This window comes from Ictidomys tridecemlineatus, chromosome 2, assembly GCF_052094955.1.
Source record: "Ictidomys tridecemlineatus isolate mIctTri1 chromosome 2, mIctTri1.hap1, whole genome shotgun sequence".
NCBI classification, from domain to species: Eukaryota; Metazoa; Chordata; class Mammalia; order Rodentia; family Sciuridae; genus Ictidomys; species Ictidomys tridecemlineatus.
Window position 1 is genome coordinate 173876844 of NC_135478.1, and position 19342 is coordinate 173896185.

Below are 19342 nucleotides of genomic sequence, written 5' to 3' on the forward strand. Positions count from 1 at the left end.
TTCTAGACTTTTATATTGAACTAAAGACTTAGATCAAAAGGTACTTAGGTAGTTTACAGAATGTTCAATAAGCAGGAAAAATATACTTAAGCCATGTAAAATTATTATTTCCACACTAACCAAAACTTCTATGATAAATTTCAGATTCTCATGTAATACTTTGATCTGTTGGGACTTTTGCTGTATTTTTGTTGTTGTTGTTTTTGTTTTGTTTTTATTTTGATTACCCGGGCTTGAGCCTCAGAAGTTCTTTACCACTGAGCTTCATCTCCAATTCTTTTTATTTTTTGAGACAGGGTCTCACTAAGTTGCCAAGGGCCTTGCTAATTTGCTGAAGTTAGCCTTGAACTTGCAATCCTCCTCTTTCTGCCTCCAGAGTCACTGGGATCACACGGCTAGATTTTGCTATTTTTTAAACAGAGAAATAAGACTTGATTTACAAATAATAATATTCCTAAACTTTCTTTCTGTAATCTAATAACTTAATAAAACTAATTATTGTTCTCCGTTATTTACAAAACAGAAAATGTTTATATTTCAGGAAAAAATAAAAGTCATCAAACTGTTTTTACTATCTTTTTACCTCATTAGAGATGACTGTTCCAGAAAGATCTAAAGATACCAAGGAAAAGATGTTTACAATGTATTCAATTCCTTGGTCAGTCAACTGTTCACAATTTCGTAAACTCAAATAGTTTAAATTACGGCAGCTGAAAGAAAGCAGCATAAAGAATTAATTTCAGCTTTTAATCACATCATCAGTATCGATTTCTTCATGTAAAAACTATTGGGAAAACAAACAGTATTGAAACAAAGATTTTTCTTTTCTGAATATAAATGTAAGACTAAAAGTAGAAAATAATTTGGCATTATAGAGTTAGATAAAAGAAAGATTATTATATAAGACTTTCTTTTTGTTTCACATTACAAATTTTAACAAATATATATATTTAAAATACATATATTTTTAAAAAAATATAGGTACAAAATACTACCATGTATGTACCACAATGAATAACCACTAAAAGTGCAAAGTTAAGTTCCCCACTTAATTATTATAAGTTTGCTGCAGGAATTGAATTTCATCCTTGGAGAACACAAGACCTCTGCCAAGAGGATCAAAAATACTCCTTGGGAAATGTTGGAGTAAAAGTTAGCATGTAAACAACAACAGTACAGAGAAATCACACTTATCTAGATTTTCATTACTTTATGAATAAGTCCATTTCAAACTTTCTCTTAGGTGACAATAATAAGAAATATAAGATGTAATCAAAAGATTAGTTCAATCATGACTTTATATTTGATTCAGTTTCACTGAGGATGTGAGGATTGGACTAGCTTCTGGGCATGTTCGCCAAATGGCTAGAGCTTTTGATTTTATGTCTAACTATGATCTCTCCTATTAGCAAATATACAATTACTAATGCTATGTTATTAAAGATTGCTTTATCATACCGCTCTGATAGTTTCACAATAGAGGCATCACCCAGTTGCATACAGTTACTTAAATTGAGCTCTCTTATCCTTATGCTTGAAGGGCCATCAAGAAATTGCCTTAGTCCCACATCACCAATCCTGTAGAAAAGAGTGAGAAAATCTTCACTTGTAATTCATATGTATATGAATATATACATATACATATATGTAGGTATTAAAGTAATAATTTCTATAATCAATATATTTTAAAAATCAAAAATAATATCTGTACAGTGGTATTTTGTTAACATTATAAGACCAAATTTAATTATGTAGCATTTAATGTAATAGAAAAGGTATAAATGATAGTAATGGAACAAGTATTAATAAAAACATTATATTTGCATTCATTTGTTCTTAATTAGATGGTATAATTATTAATAACACAGATAGTCTTTTTCTCCCAGGTTAAAATGTGATCAGGTTTAACAAACCCACTGATGATTTTTGTAAAAGAAAAAGACCAAAATTTAGGAAAGGGAGACCCAATAGATACAAACTATTGCCACAGTCTTGAGGAATTTTCACAAAATACAAGGTCAATTCAGCTGGATTGGAAAATCAATAGATGACCTATGAATTCTTGCCTCCTGAGTCAGAGAAAACCTGTTGCTGGAAGAAGACCTTGACCTCAACCTTCCAACACTGTCCTAATCAGAAACACCCCGGTGTCAGCCCTCCCTATCATATGTCAGCCCTGCTTCAGAAATGAATGAAGATCTATTTGGCCCAGCTCCCTGTTTTCCACTGGGACTCCTATTCCTAATTTCAGATACCACCAATTCCTTCTAAAGACCATTTCAGGAAATAAACCAAGACAGAAGATTATATCATTGTAAACCTAAGAGGTATTTTCACACACAAACCTACAGGTAGGTGTACAGCCAAGAAAAACATTGGGAGTATTACAGGCTGGTTGCAGACACCTTCTATACCTTCCTTTTGGTCAGATTTGCAAAGAACTGAGCAGTAAAGGCAGAAGGTGATATCCTATTACAGCTAAATGGGCTGTATTAGTAAATAATACCCTGCCCATGGACATATCTTCCACTTGGAATATGAGAGGGGAACAATGCCAGAACCTGGGAAAGCTGTTGAGGGCCTGGTGAGGGGGTTGGGTAGGGGATATAGGGAGGAAGAGATTCCAAATACAACAAATCAACTTATCCATCGTCAAATACCAGGATTGGAACATTCACTGAGAGATGTTTTCACCAAAAACAAAATATAGCACAAGATTTGTAAGAAAGCATACCTCTGGAAAAGATTTTTAAGAAGAAAACAAAAACATTACAGCATTTTTGGGGGGAAAGAGAGAAGAAAAGAAATTAATAGAGAGAACTGGCTAAAATAAAAATGGCCTCAGATGCATTCTGTGATGAAAACATGGCTGCTGGAGATAAGAAAGATGGCAAAGAAACTAAATAAAAATAATAACCTAATTTAATAAAAATAATAATCTAATTGAAGGTATCAAGACCAAAATTGATCCTTTAGGAAGTAGAGAGTATATTTTAAAAGTTCCTTTGGAATGCTAAAGATGAGGATGAATGATTTAAAATAAACAAGATAGAAAGTAAATGACCAAGGTTCAACCTTTAAATAAAGAAGATTCTTGGAGATGGAAGATGGCAGAGTAGAGTAAAGCTGCATTCCAAGCTGTATTGTATGTGGAAACAAAGCAACAGGTGTATGGATTCTCAGTGAGGTGGGTGAAAGAAGCATTTCATTAAAGTTTAATACTGGACACTCAAAATGTCTTAGGTACTCAGAAATTTGAATATAATAAAAAAGAAAGAATACATTGGCGCCAACCCAGGGTTCCATGGGTGACACCAGCACAAATTCACCACAGAGAGACTGGGGGGAAATAGAGTTTTGGTTCAGAAAAACCTGAGATCAAAATGCTTCCTAATCTTAGCTGACCAGAGACTGCACTGTACGCTGTTGCTTGAAAAAATGGGCTCTGTATCTCAACTGGCCCATGAGAGCTGAGGTGGAGCCATTTGTGGGCAAGAGGCCCCTATGGAAACTGTAGGACCTGGGAGATTAGGAAAACAAACAAACAAACAAACAAAACATCATAGTCACAATATCCTGGCAGGCGCCTATTGAGTCTAGCAGACATAAGTAAAACAGGTGTAAAATAGACTCAACCCAGGGGAGGAGTTCAAGTCAGAAGGGTGAAGGGGAGCCAAACTCACTTCTCCTTTGTGTCTGCTGGCTCACATGACCACATGAAGTGGGCTGGAAGCCTGAGAGAATAGGGGTAAATACACTCAGGAAGGCTATGCTCCTGGGCAGCTGTGAGTAGAGGATCAGCACCACTGCCTCACAAGTGAATTTCTTGAGAGGTTCCTGAGAACCAGACCTATATCAGAGAGCAACTATTGTCTAGCCCTAGGGGTGGGTCAATCTAGTCTCTCTAATTAAGGAACCACCCAACAAACTCCTGAGACCTGATTAGACCTTAGCCCCACTTGCTGGAACTCCCCTCATACAATGCTTCAGAAACTATACCCTGGGAATACAAGGAACTGATCCACATGGACAAAATGCCAACTGACAGTACTTCCTAACCCATCCTACCTCATACTGGTGAGTAGGAAGGCTGACTCTTATATCAACAGCTTCAACCATAGGCTTCTCCAACTGGTAGCCCAGAGAGAAACACAAAAATAGAAAGGGATACAAGAACTCTGGAACAATTTTATAAGACCAAACTTGAGAATCACTGGGATAGAAGAGAACATGGAGATACAAACTAAAGGCATAAAGAACATTTTCAATGTGATAGTTATGTAAAACTTTTCCCACATCATAAATGAGATAGACATCCACATATAGGAGGCTTACAGGACTCCAAATAGACCTAGTCAAATAAGAAGCTCTCTGATACATATAATGATCAAAATGTCTAACAAAGAAAATAAGGAAAAATATTAAAAGCCATGAGAAACATCAGTCACATTTAGAAGCAAACTAATAAGGCTTACTTCTGATTTCTCAGCTCAGACCCTAAAATCAAGGAGGGACTGGAATGAAATATTCTAATCCCTAAAAGAAAACAACTGCCTGCCAAGGTTACTATACCAAGCAAAGCTTAGTTTCAAATTCAAGGGAGAAATAAACTGCCAAGAGAGTAATTGGCAAATAATTCCCAAAAGTCCCAAACAGAGAAATTCAATAGTAGAATAATCCACTTAATGAGAATCAAGACAAGGATAAAATATAGCAAAAAAATCAAAATGGCTGGAAACCATAAACACACATCCATACTAACACTGAATGTTAATGGGTTCAACTCCCCAAAAGACAGATTAGCAGAATGAATCAAAAACAAGATTCAACTATATGCTGTTTATAACAGACTCATTTATAGGCAAGATACCCACAGGCTGAAGGTAAAAGGATGGCAAAAAAATTCTATACATATGATCCAAGAAAACAAGCAGGAGTAGCTATTTGCATATCTGACAAAGTGGATTTCAAGCAAAAATTAATCAGAAGGACAAATAAATCCACTACATCCTAGTAAAGAAAATAATACAAGAACATATAAAGATAATAAACATTTATGTCCTAATATCAATGCACCCATTACATGGAAAAAATACTTCATGACATTAAATCCCACATGGACCTGAACACAATAATTCTGGGTGATGTCAATATACCCTTATCTCAATAGACAGGTCATCAAAACATAAAATCAACAAAGATATCACCAACCTATAACACTATAAATCAGACACACCTCATAGACACTCAGAATATTCCACCCCTATGTTGCTGAATTTACCTTCTCTAGCTGCACATGGAATTTTTTCCAAAATAGATCATATTCTAGGCCACAAAGCATGTTATGGTTTAGATTTGGTATCCCCCAAAAGCTCACATGTGAGACAATGGAAGAAGGTTCAGAGGAGAAATGATTGAGTTATAAGAGTCTTAACCCAATCAGTGAATTAATCCCCTGATATGGATTAACTGAGTAATAACTAAAGTGGTAGGGTGAGGGTGTGACTGGAGGAGGTGGGAATTGGGGCATGGCTTTGGGGTACATATTTGTATCTGGCAAGGGGAAACCTCTCTCTCTACTTCCTAATCAACATGTGAGCTACTTCTCTCTGCTACACTCTTCACGAGTCCCAAGGAATGGAGTTGGCTGTCTATGGATTGAGAACTCTGAAACTGTAAGGCCCCACATAAACTTTTCCTCCACGACAGTTGTTGTGGTTGGGTCCTTTAGTCACAGTGGCAAAAAAAGCAGACCAAAACAGAAATTGTTGGATTATTGCTGTGACTAACCTGGCTATGTGGTTCAGAAGCTTTTTGAGATTTTGGAATTGATGGGAGGAATTTTGAAATGCATAGCAGTGCAAACTCGAAATTCTTCAGATTGTTGTAAGTGGAGCTTAATGGCCAAGGTAATACTAAGCATGAAAATGAATCAGGAGGCAACATAATTCCCCTGATCTGAATTTATACTACTGATCTATCATAACAAAAACAGCATGGTATTAGCATCAAAATAGACACAAAGACCAATAGAACAGAATAGAAGATAAAGAGAAATCTTCATACATACAGCCATCTGATATTTCACAAAGGTGCCAAAAATATATTTTGTAAGTTTAGCCTTTTCAACAAATGATGCTGGGAAAACTGGATACTATATGAATAAAAAAGAGGTTACTCCTATCTCTTACCCTGCTCAAAACTCAAATCAAAATGGACCAAACACACAGGAATTGGACCAAAAACCTTGCAAGTGCTAAAACAAGGTCATTACTTCATAAGCTACGTGCTGGCACCAATTTCCTTAACAAGATCCCCAAAATGCAGGAAATGAAGAATCAGGAAGTGGGATGCTATCAAACTAAAAAGCTTCTGCACAACAAAGGAAAGGATTAAGGCATGAAGAGAGAGTCTACAGACTGGGAGAAAATCTTGGCCAGCTACTCCTCCATTAGGGGATTAATAACCATTATTTACAAAGAACTTAAAAAACTTAACCCTCAGAAAACAAATAACCCAAGCAAGAGAACTAAACAGAAACTTCTCAAAAGAAGAAACACAAATGGTCAATAAATGCACAAAAAATGTTCAACATTTCTAGCAATTAGGGAAATGCAAATCAAAACTACACTAAGCCTTCATCTCACTCTAGTCAGAATGGCAATGACCAAGGAGATGAACAACACAATAAAGCTGGTGAGGTTGTAGGGGGAAAGATACACTTGCAAATTGTTGGTGAGACTGTAGACGAGTACAACCACTTTGGAAAGCAGTATGGAGATGCTTTAAAAACCTAGGGATGGAACTACCATATGATCCAGCTATCTCACTCCTTGGTATTTCTCCCAAAGATCTAAAATTAACATCCTACAGTGATACAGCCACATCATGTTTATAGCTACATTATGGAATCAACCCAGATGCCCATCAATAGGTAAATGGATTAAGAAATATGATATATAATGTGTATATATATATATGTACATATGTTCATATGTGCTATATATACATACATACACACACAATAAAGTTTTACTCAGCCGTAAAAAAGAATGAAAATATGCCATTTGTCAGTAAATGAATAGAAATGGAGAATATCATGCTAAGTGAAATTAGCCAAACTCAGAAACTCAAAGGTCAAATGTTTTCTTTCATATGCAGAAGAGTAAAATAAAGAAAGGAAGAGGGAAGGACAGGGTAACATAAGAACCAATCAAATATAAATTAATAGCCAAGTGAAAGATGTCTAGTGGAGTAGAGAAAGGAGAATGGGAGAGGGGAGGGAGGATAGGAGGGCAAAAGGGGAGAAAAAGGGGGATCATGAACTGAAATCAATTTCCAGGCATGTATGAGTTTGTTGGGATGAACCCAACCACTACATATAACTATAAAGCTCAACTTTAAAAAAAAGAAAAAGGGAAAAAAAGATTCTTAAGAAATATTTAAGAATAAATTATTTTAAAATTAGTAACTAGAGGTAGTAAAAACTTTTCAAATAGCCAAACATAATTCATATATTTAAAAGACAAAAGCCAAAATGTAAAATATAAGTACAAATAGTTTGCAAATAGAAGAGACAAAAGAAGAACAAATGTATTAGTTTTATAATAATTATAAATGAAAATACTCATGATTAAAAGAGATTCTCAGACTGGTTTAACAAATAAAACTAATATATAAATAAATTATCTATAAGAAACACATTAAAAATAAAATGACACCAAAAGCAAAAATGTTGCAAACATATATTAGGCATATATAAATAAAATGAATACAGCAGTGGCCCTTTTCTTCTGAATCAAAATGCCATGGTAGTAAAAATAGTGATTAAATTAACAACTGGGCTTTTATGGCAGGCAAAGAAGAAAGAGGTTTTTTAAAAAAGTGCAATAAACTAAGCATTAGACTCATTTTCATTTACAGACAAATCTGATGGATATCATTATGGTTTCACAGGTAATTTTTGGACCCTTCTAGTACTCCCAAACTTGTAGACAAAACTAGAAATAAAGCACTCAAATGTGGCTAAAATATTAACAATCTGGTAATTTTATATTGATTAAAACTATCCTCACTGAAGATTATTTTATTAGATTTAAACTCCTGGGGGGGTCACACTCTTTCCCCTCTTCAAATGGTGTACAGAGAAATGGTATAAGGTAAGGAAAGTCTTACTATATTAGATATAGATGCCAAATACTATTTTAAGTACTTCACATTAACTAATTTGATCCTTGAAACATTCCTATGAGGTATATATTCTTATTTTGCTATTTTTCAAATAAAATACTGCACAGAATTAGAGGATATACAAATCAATGGAACAAAAAAGAGAGCCTGTGAACAAATATGTAGACATATATACTGTACACATATGTGCATCTGCACATATACATGCATGCAAGTGTGTGCATAACCATTTATATTATACCCAAGAGGAGCTCAAAAGTCAGTGGAAAGGGATTACTTAGGAAATGATCCAAGTCAATTAGTTCTTCAAACCTAGCTGTGTACTAAAATCAGTCATGTTGTTTTTTAAAAATATATATATATGCAAGCTGAGGTTCCATTGCAAAAAAATCATATATCAATAGCTCTTGGACATCTGTAAGTTTTATTCAGCTCCCCCACCATGAATCTCATGCTTTGGGATTTTTACTTTTAAATCATATACTACATTCTTTTAAAATTATTGTTTGTTACTAATCCCTAAATTAATCGCATTTTAGAGAGTGATTATAGCTTATTGTTATCAATGGTTTGGATGTTTCGGGAACTTGCAATACAAAAATTTCACACATGGTCCATTTTTTTAAAGAACTAATATGTCATTGATAAAAGTGCATTTTCTTGCCAGGCACAATGGAACATGCCTGTAATCTCAGTGGCTTGGAAAGCTGAGGCAAGAGGATCACAAGTCCAAAGCCAGCCTCAGCAAGTTGGTGAGGCCCTGAGCAACTCAGCAATACCTGTCTCAAGATTAAAAATTTTAAAAAAACTATGAATATGGCTCAGTGGTTGAGAGGCCCTGGGTTCAATCCCTGGTACCAAAAAACAAACACACAAAACAACAACAACAACAAAACATATTCTTTGACTCTCAAACTTACTGTTTCAGGTGTATCTTCTATAGGTGAATTAAAAAAAATCTAATCTGAAACTGATATTAAATCTCTGTCTTTTTACCCTGGGTTATACACTCATTTTTTCCATGTCTTTCCCTCTGCTGTTATTTCTTCACAGTTATCTTTCAGCTCCATTCGGCTCTCCAATATGCTGATTAGTATATCCTTTGAGTTTATTTCAATACCTGTACTTTTTTAATTTCTGAAAGGTTTTTTCTAACCTAATAATTTTATCATACTTTTTGCTTGCTCATATTTCTGACTCCATTATTTATTTCTTAAAACATTTCATAAGTAGCAACTTTGTAGTAATTTAATATACTGTGTCAGATAATTCCTATGTATGAATTATTTGTATGTCAAATCTGTTTTGCTATTTCTGGTGACCCATTCTCCCAGTGATTCATAACTTTGTGTATTTGACAATCTTTAATTGTGATCTTAATGTCTACTCATAGAAGCTTTGTATTAATTTCTTCCAGGATCCTGGGCGCTACTTACCTGAGATCACCTTGTCCAAATTGAATAGGACCAAGGCCCTGTAGAAGTCTCTGATTCTGCTTCCCTAATCTGAGTCTTGCTCAAAGTTGATATTCTCAATGGCAATGTTGATACAAACATTTATGCTCAGAGTGGCTTAACCATTTATGTTTGTTTGCTATTCACAATTCATCTTAGTAAGTCTATTCACAATTAAAGATTGTCAGGCAGAATCAGGGGACTTGGGCCTATTGGATATTTTCTTACTCTTTTTGGGCTTAGCAATGTACTGAAAATATATTTTCTAAAGGATCTAAACTGTGGCAAAAAGAAAAGCCCTTTGAAATGTCTTGTCAACTATACTTTGAAAGCAGAAAATATCCATTTAATTTAAAATTAATTTTGAGCTTGGTAGCTCACACTTGGAATCTCAGCAAATGAGAAGGCTAAGACATGAAGACTGCAAGTTTGAGAACAGCCTCAGCAATTTAAAGGGGCCTAAGCAAACTAATGAGATCATGACTCACAATAAAAAATAAAAAGGAGTTTGCAGTCATGGTGCCAGTTGAAGCTTCAATCATCTGAAGGCTTGACTGAGGCTGGAGGATCTGCTTCCAAGTCCACTCATTTGGCTATGAGCCATAGGCTTCAGTTCTTTACTAAATATGCCTCATTTCTTAATCCATATTTTTTCTCATCCCAAATGCTTATGTCTACACCAACCCCCTGTCAATCTATGCTGCGTCCCCACTAAAATAATAGGAAACATAGATTAAGATTTTTATGTAGTTTAGCTTACTACTCTGACCTGTCTTGTGTGTGTTTAAATATTATCTAAACCTCATTGTAGATAAAATGCCATTTTGATCACAATGTTATCATCTGGCCCTGTGAAACTGTGAGAAAATTTACACAGGCAAGCTGCTGCAATATTTATTAAAGTAGAGGTTTCATCAAGAATTTGATCATTGTTTACCTGAAAATACCAAGGTAGCAGCTCAATACTATGGCCCAGCTAAAGAAAGGGTTTCAGTAAGAACTTACTATCATTTGTCAGAAAACCCACACAGGAGAAATCTAACCATTAACAAAGCTTGCAGTTAGATTGGTTCCTCATAAGCAAGTCATAAAGTCCATTTGGTAAATGAACCTGTTAACTGAACTAGCTATGAGAACCGTGGGTAGGAAAGACAGCCCCAAACTTCACTGAATCTTACAAGGGCCCACGATTCCTCATATCCTGAGCTCTCTCTGACAACTTCCCTGCAGCCCCATGTAACTGGTCTGGGTCCAGTGTCTCCCCTTTGAGTTACCAGAAAACTCTGCTCTTCCCTTCACATTGACACTTGGACTACTGACTTTCATGTTTACCCCACCAACCAATTTGCTTCTTGATGGGAGAGACAGACATGTCCTAGATCATCAGTCTTTCTTGAATATTCAGCTGAATGCCTTCTTACCTTACACAGTTTGCTAAATTCAACACAGTCAGTTGCTTCAAAGGCGAAAGCGACTTGAGGCTGCCATCAGTTAGTCCCTTACAGTCCACCATGTAAATGTGATTTATATTTGGATAATTCTTGTCTATAAATTTGAAACATGCATCGGTAATCCTTTTATTTCCTGCTTAAAAGAAGAAAAAATAAATACTGTATACATAATGCCACAAGAAAAAAAGTAAAAAATAAGGTTGAACCACATTTTTGATATCACAGACCTTCAAATCGGATCTTTCTGAGGTCACAAGTAGAAAGAGCTTTGAAAGCACAGTCAGAGATATGGGGTGAACCAATGAAAACCACTGATGTAATACTTTGGCACTTCTCAACTAAAGCCTTTAAGAAGAAAAAAAGATGATTAAATAAATTAAACATAGTATATAAACAAATTTACCAAGGCAGTGATGTCATTTTTTCTCTATATATTTACAGAGACACAGCACCTTTTAAATTTCCCTAATTTCAAAGAAAATGGGATTTTTTCAACATATTTTAATATGCTCATATTTGAGTAATGCAGAGGAATCAGAATTATATCATGTTTCAAGATTATGAGAAAATGAAATGCTGGGAAAAATTTGGCAGTTTAACATAGAAGATTAAATTGAAACTAAGCAAGCTTGGACCTGGTTAGTACTTGGGTAGGAAAATTAAAATTAAATTTTTAATTTAGGCTATAATAGCACTGATACAAAAATATCCTAACTGTGAAGCAAGGTTTCTTAGGATTTTTAAGGATTTAAATTTAAATGTTCAAATGTTTCTGGAGGGGTGTGTGTATGTGTGTTTAAATTTTTAAATTATTTTCTTACTATTAATTAAAATGAAAAGTCAATTTATATTTTTCAGTAATTCAAGCCATTATCTAATGAGACTGAGAAGAAAATGCACTTTCCACTACCTACTTTTACACAGTTGTCCGTCAGAGTTGGCATATCATTGATGGTCAGATGCATAACTTTAGAGCAGCTGTTTGCAATGTTCCTGAAGCCTTGGACTGAAATCTGAATTGCACAGAGTAAAAATTTTAAATGGAAATCATAAGAGAAACGATTAGTATGGCCTCTAACAAAACTCCAAGATATTAATAACCAAAGGTATGTCATCATTTTGTTGCTGTTTTAAAACTGAAACCATAAAAATATGGCACATATAATGGGAAGAGAGAATCCAGTCTTGATCTTTTCTTTATTATATAATGTTTTTATGAGGTGAAATTCATATAATAGCAATTAACTAAATCATTTAACCATTCATAATGTTGTGCAAACACCACCTTATCTAGTTCCTAAAATTTTTCAGCAACCCAAAAGGAAACTCTGAAGTAGTTATCCCCTACATGTGCCTCTTTTCTCAACCCTGGCATCACTGACCTGCCTTCTGTCTCTATGGATTGACCATCTGTGAACGTTTCATATAGATGGTATTACACAGTGTGTGTCCTTTTGTACCTGACTTCTTTCACTTAGCATAATGGTTTTGAGACTTAACTACACTGGAGCATATATCAGCACCTCATTCCTTTTTATGGATTTATTACATCTGCTAATAGTCTGTCACATGGATATATTACATTTTGTTGATCCATTTGTCTGTGGATGACTATTTGGATTGTTTCCATATTTTGAACAGTTTTGCTGTGTGTGCACACCTATTTGCTTGAGTACCAGTTTTCAATTCTTTGGGATATGTCTAGGAGTAGAATTGCTGAATTATGTAATTCTAAGTTACTTTTTAAAGGAAACACAAAAGTTCCTTCTACTGTGACTGTACCATTTTGCATCCTTGCTAACAATCTAATTTCTACAATTGCAAATGAAAGGTTCAAATTTCTCCACATCTTTACCAACACTTATTTTCCATTTTTTTCTCAAGAATTTTCTAGAGGATTTGAAGGGACACTTAACATTGTCATTTTAATTTACATATCCACAATAATAATAATATTGAGCATCTTTTCATTTGTTTATTAGCTATCTGTATATCTTCTGTGGGAAAATGTCTAAGTCTTTTGCCTATTTTTAAATTGGAATTTTTTGTTATTGAAGTGTAAGAATTCTTTATATATTCTGTATAATATACCCCTATCAGATAATGATTTGGAATTATTTTTTCCCATTCTGTAGATTGTTTTCTCATTTTAAAAAAATAGTGTCTCTTATGAATAAAAGTTAATTTTGATGAGTCCAATTGATCTTTTTTCTTTTTTTGTTCATGCTTCTGATATCATATCTAAGAACTCACTGTCATATATAATGTCATGAAGATTCACCCCCCAATATTTTCTTCTTGGAGTTTTATCTTCTTGGAGTTTTATCATTTTACCTCTTATATTTCTTTATTGGTGTGAGGTAGGGGTCCAACTTGTACTTTTTTGGCATGTACACATAAGTTTTCTAAATACCAGCTATTAAAGAGAATACTCTTTTCCCCAAATTGTCTTGACACCCTTGTGTCAAGTGACCATAAGTATATGGATTTCTAGATTCTCGATTTTATTCCATTGATCTGACTTATGTCTGTACATTGGTCTATATTCCATATGTCTGTACATATGCTAGTATTATACTCTTGAAAACTATAGCTTTAGAGTACTGATTTTTTTCTTTTCAATTATCATTCTCTACATTAATGTGGATTGACAGTGGTAGAAAGTGTTCAAAATATTTGCCTATGATAAATAGCCTTAAAATAACTTGTTTTCTTAGGCTCTATTTCCTATAACAAATAGACATAGCTGGAACATCAGATGAATGACGTTCAGCTTTAGTAATGAGAAACTGAAACTCTACCCAGGAGCAGATGGAAGGGGGAACCCCCTGAAATGCTATCTTCACAAAAGCATGGCAGGGAGAATGAGATACAGCAGCTACAGTGGACCTCTTGGGAGACCCTTGGAGACCTCAGGTGTATCATCTCTCAACAAGGTTACTTCCAAGGTTCTGTCATCACAGCCTCCACCTATTTAAAATGTCTAGTCAAAAGTTAGGGAACTGAGGACCACATCTTCAAAACAATCAAAATTCATCTCAAATGTCACTTCCTCAGGAAGTGTCCTTGACTCTTAGATTAGAACAGATTGTTGCCATACACGTAGGGTTAATTCCCCTTTACACTAACTCCCAGAAGGGTGTCTACAACATTAATCAAGTAACATTATTACACGAATAAGTAGGAGAATGTACAAATGAATTCAGAGAAATCTGAAAATATGGTAGGTTCTGTTGCCCAACAGACACTGACAATACAAGCATACAGTCAAAAAGACCAGGGAAGTTCTTGAAATCAGAGACAAGCATGTAGAGTTGAAGAAGCTACAACCAGACTTTTGGGTATAAGTATATTTCAGACAATTTTTCTAAAGAAACTTTTGGAAATTATACTTCTAAAACCTGGGGGAAAATGTATCTATTCTAGCCTAAGAATTAATCTTTGACAAAATTATCCTAAGGAAATAGAGTTTCACCCTAAAATTTATGGACAAGGATACAGTAATGCATGGCTTAATGATAGGGATACATCCTGAGAAATATGTCCTTTAGATTTTGTCATTGTATGAACATCATAGTGTTCTGACATAAAATAAGATTGCTATAATATCACTATGAGATAGCTGTCTTATATTCAGTCCATGGTTAACCACAACATCATTATGCAGTGCATGGCTGCATTTATCACAGAATTTATATATATATATATATATATATATATATATATATATATATAAAACTAACCCCAAACTAAAAATTAGAAATGCATTAACCAAACTATAGAAATCCATCTGATGGAGTGTAATACAGTTAATACAAATGTTTTGATAGAATAACTGAGATCATGACTAATTAAAAAAAAGTTGGTTACATAAAGTCTTGCTAATCAAAATGTGGTCCACAGACCACAGAATCAACATTACCTGTGAGTTCATTAGAAATACAGAATCTCAGCCCACCACCTACCGACTTGGAAGCTGCACTTGAATAGGATCCCCAGGCAATTAATCTGCACATTACAGCTTGAGAAGTACTAATCCAGAGGAAATAAGTAAGTAGAAAGAAGATATATCAATCAGGGTCTTCTGAGAAACAGAACCAACTAGGTAATATGTGGACATAGAGAGATTTTAAGAAATCAGTTCGTGTGAAAACAGGCTTCTATATTAAAGTTTTAAGGCAGGATTGCTTGCTCTTGGAGCAACTCGAGTCTTTACTTGGAAGGAATAACTTACTGGATGAGTCTACCCACATTATGGAATATAGCCTGCTTTACTCAAAGTCTAGCTGAAATGTTTATCAATCTAAAAAAAATAAAGAAGACTTCACAGAAGAATCTAGACTAGTGTTTGACTAAATAACTTGACACAATTAGACTAGACAAAGTGCACAGAAAACTAACCATCACAGACAGAAATGTACTACACCAAAATGTTAACAGTGATTATTTCTGAAGAATGGTAACTTCTGTTTTTCAAACTTTCTACAATAACCAGGTATAACCAGAAAAAGCATCTTTTGGGAAAGGGTAGCATGAAGAAGACCTTGGACCATTTTTGAATCATACACTGCTACACACCTCTCTTTGTGGGGAAACTCCAAGAATAAATGGCACATAACTGTTTCCTATAATCTGTGCAACTTATTTTCCCCCAAGACATGATCCTATGTCATATTTTAAATTTCTTATTGTGTTGGACAACTATTAGGTAATGAATGAATTAAATTGAGGAATATGACGAAGTCCGAGAAAGAGTGTAAAATTTGACTACAGGCAAGAATTTTTTTTTCATCTTTTTCTTTTGAGACTGTTTTTTTCTAAATTGTCTAAGCTGGCCTTCAACTTGTGATCCTTTTGCCTCAGCCTTCGAAGTAGTATGCACAACTAGGCATAGGAAATACTGAAAATGATTCCAAGTAGAAGGTAATGCATAAACAGAAAAAAAGCCATAGGAGTGCTGGCCTTGGATGAAGCCACAAAAACACTCCTAAATGATTAAGAGAAGTTTAGTAGGTAAGAAGATAGGGAAAGCTAATGAAAGACTCCATAAAGCAAGAACAAGAGAGTTTGTATTGTATTAAAATGGATTCTTGAGTAAATTTTCCATAAGTTCTCCCAGAGAAAAGTTCAGGGGAGATGAATGAACATATAAAACCATGGAGAGCAGAGGAGAAAATAATGCTGGATTCGGAGTCAGCAGAGCTGGGATTGAGTCTCATTCTGCCTCTTTCTCATTTGTAACAAAGTGAACTAAACTACTCCAACTCTGTTTCCTGTTTATGAAACAGATATAGTATCTATTTTTAAGAGATTTCTTGAGAAAACAAAGTAGGCAATGTATATAAAAGTAGCTAGTCTGTACAATATCTGTCCATGTAATAACAGATATCACTTTTCCTGTTATTGTTCTTCTGGGCACTATTTTCTCCCACAGAAAAGTCAAAAATCAAGAACTATGGGTAGAGGACCTTGAGAACTCATTGCAGTGCACTGCAAATAAATAAATGATACTCAGAGAAGTTGTGTAATACAGATTCTTTATTCCTCACAGTGTGTTCCCAGTGCTAAAAAGAGGGTCTGATACAGAGTAGATAACATAAATGCAGAATGTATGAATAAATTGTCTTAAACCACACAGCAATGGCAGAGCCAAGGCCAGAGTGACATTATACCTATACCTCTTCCCATTGTGACATAGGACTCCAAAAACTGTTGTTTTTAACAATACTTGTGAGTGCTACCGCTTTATCCCAGGCCCTAGTCCATTCTGTCTGCACTGGTATATGAAACAATGGCTTCCACAAAATAAACAAACAAGATTTTCATTCTTAATGTCTTAGAAACATATTCATGACAACACATGTTTTATTGCATTCAAATGCACAAGATTTCCTGAATAAGGGGAAAAATGATAGCAACGAGCAACCACAGCTGGGTGATTCCTTGCATTGCAGCCAAAAATTTGGTGCTATCAACCAATAAGATTAGTTTCTAGAAAAGGGGGTGGAAGGAACCTCTGAGAAGAGACTTTTAGCTTTGTCCTGGCATGAAGTGCTTAGTTTCCCACAAAGTTTATATTAGAATATCCAAAAAGAAGTTTGGCTAATATTTTATGACTCAAATATTCCTGCCAGAATCTTTTCACTCAAGCAATTAGTTGTGCGTTCTCTTCGCTGAAATAACGAGGATAAAATCTGAAATTAAAATTTTCTCTTTAAAGGGAAAAAGCAAAATATTTTACCACTTTAAAATTCCAAGCCTCATCCCAGCTGATATCTGTGCATTTTCTGTGTAGGATTCTTTCTTAAAATACCTGGGATCTGATCTCTTTGTTGAGAAGTGACTGTGGCTTCCATTTTGCCACCAACTGGAGCCCTGCCACCTGGCCCTTTTCTGGTTAAACCCTCACTGGTTGGAAAGTGGGGGAAACTGGCTTTGCCAGTGTTGTTCCAATCTCTAGGCCCATGAGATAGCTACTGTTCCTAATAGGGGCAAAAGAGCTTAGGTGATTCCATGAAAATTCTCTCCAGCAGCCTCTGAATGGGTCTCAAACCATCAGCATGATGTGACAAAGTTGTCTGTGACGGAAATGAGTTTTGTGTGAACCCCATGAAATGAAGACCAAATTGCTGAGCACCAAGGTCCAGCTCCCATCTCTCTGCCACTCTAAGGTGGCAAGAAGGAGGAAAGGATTTACAACACCGATGATAACATTTCATCAACCTTCTTCTTTCTACTTCTGTTTTACAAACAGTGTCTCTGAATCAGTCAGTTTGGCAACACAGAGAAGATGTATATACATGGGGCCAGACCCTCTATGACAGCAAGAAATATCCATCTTAGATAGACATGGCCCGAGCTGCGTTCCTTTACCATTTCCAGCTGTTTCTCTCATTCTAACAGCACTGTATCCAATGACTAATGGGTAATGTAATGACTTTAGTCATATCCATATATCCTTCATGACCTCTTAGTGACTTTAAGCCTGGCTTAGCAAATAGAATGAATTACTGGAAAGAAAAGCTTTCCTCCAAAACACGATGAAACCTTCTGTTTTATTGCATTCAAATGCACCCCAAGCATCTTCAATAGCAGTATTTCCCATACTGTCTGTGCTAAGAGGGCTTGACAAGCTCTGAAATATTAGAAGGCTTAGTGATTGTCCTCTTGAGGTCCTGCCAATTCTCTTTGAACAATCCTATAGTTTCCAGGTCTATACATTCCTCCTGACTGCTCCTACTTCTACAGTCTAAAATTGTATCTGTTCACTAATGCCTTTCTACTAAGTAGCCCTTCCTGACCAACTCCAATAGGATGATATGGTAGTTATCTATGCACATGTTCAATATCCCGGGGGGAGAAACATGGACAGCATCTTAGCATCATTGTATCCTTTATTGTAAGCACAGTGCCTGATGCAGAGGATGGTGCAAGGATGCTTTGCAAATAGACCAAGTAGTTGTTGAACAAATTGTTTGTAGAATGTAAATTAGAATTAATAGTTCTAAAGAGGATGGTGGTTGATACAGCCAGTTGTTAAAAACTAACATATTTATCTAAAACCATCATACAATCAAACATAGAAAAACTTTCATTTTCTGATGTGAGTGAGGAGCAAGAACACAACATGAGTGAAGCCTGCAGATGCCAGGAAGGCGAGTGTGCTGGCCAATGCTTGTGTGCATTCACTGCACAATGACTCAGAGCTGCGACCTGCCAGAAGCAGGCTGGACCATCCTGAACTTTTGTCATTCTTGTCTAGGACACACTATCTTGTTCTTTTCCTCACCAATGGCCAAATGGCTCAGAGCTTCCCGTGGATTATAATGAAGCTTCATTTCTTTAAAAATTGAATCACAATCCTGTTATACTTCCTTCTTGCAACACAATGAGCCACAAAGCTAGAGTAGCAGGTTTGATAGGGTAGCAGACTGGATGGTGGCTTTACAGCTACCACATGCTTCACCAGGTCCAAAGACCAAAACAGAGTTTTGAGAACAATTCATGAAATTCTATGTGTAAGTCACTTCCCAAGATAGGGAACAGAGAAGACACTTAAGTAAGTATGGTTTTCAGAAAACATGAAACATTTTTTCAAATCTTTTTTTCAGAAGTGGGAAACATGATCCTACTCTTCTGAGACTCATCATTTTGTCATCTGATTCTTCAAGATCTAAAAATTGATGCCAGATGTTTCAATTTTGCTACTTAATATGATAAAAATCTTTATACATCTTGACTACAAAG

The 19342-nt window shown here is 35.3% G+C and overlaps 1 protein-coding gene across 1 annotated transcript in view; it reads right to left on the reverse strand.

Annotated features, from left to right (window-relative positions):
* Fbxl13 (F-box and leucine rich repeat protein 13) overlaps positions 1-19342 on the reverse strand; it is a 208680-nt gene that overhangs the window by 63554 nt on the left and 125784 nt on the right. Inside the window, exons 13-17 of the mRNA XM_005319523.4 lie at positions 12010-12108; positions 11323-11440; positions 11066-11228; positions 1459-1578; positions 584-710 (exon numbers count right to left, since the gene is read on the reverse strand). Of these exons, the coding sequence (XP_005319580.1) occupies positions 584-710; positions 1459-1578; positions 11066-11228; positions 11323-11440; positions 12010-12108 (627 nt within the window). The remainder of the gene's footprint in view (positions 1-583; positions 711-1458; positions 1579-11065; positions 11229-11322; positions 11441-12009; positions 12109-19342) is intronic.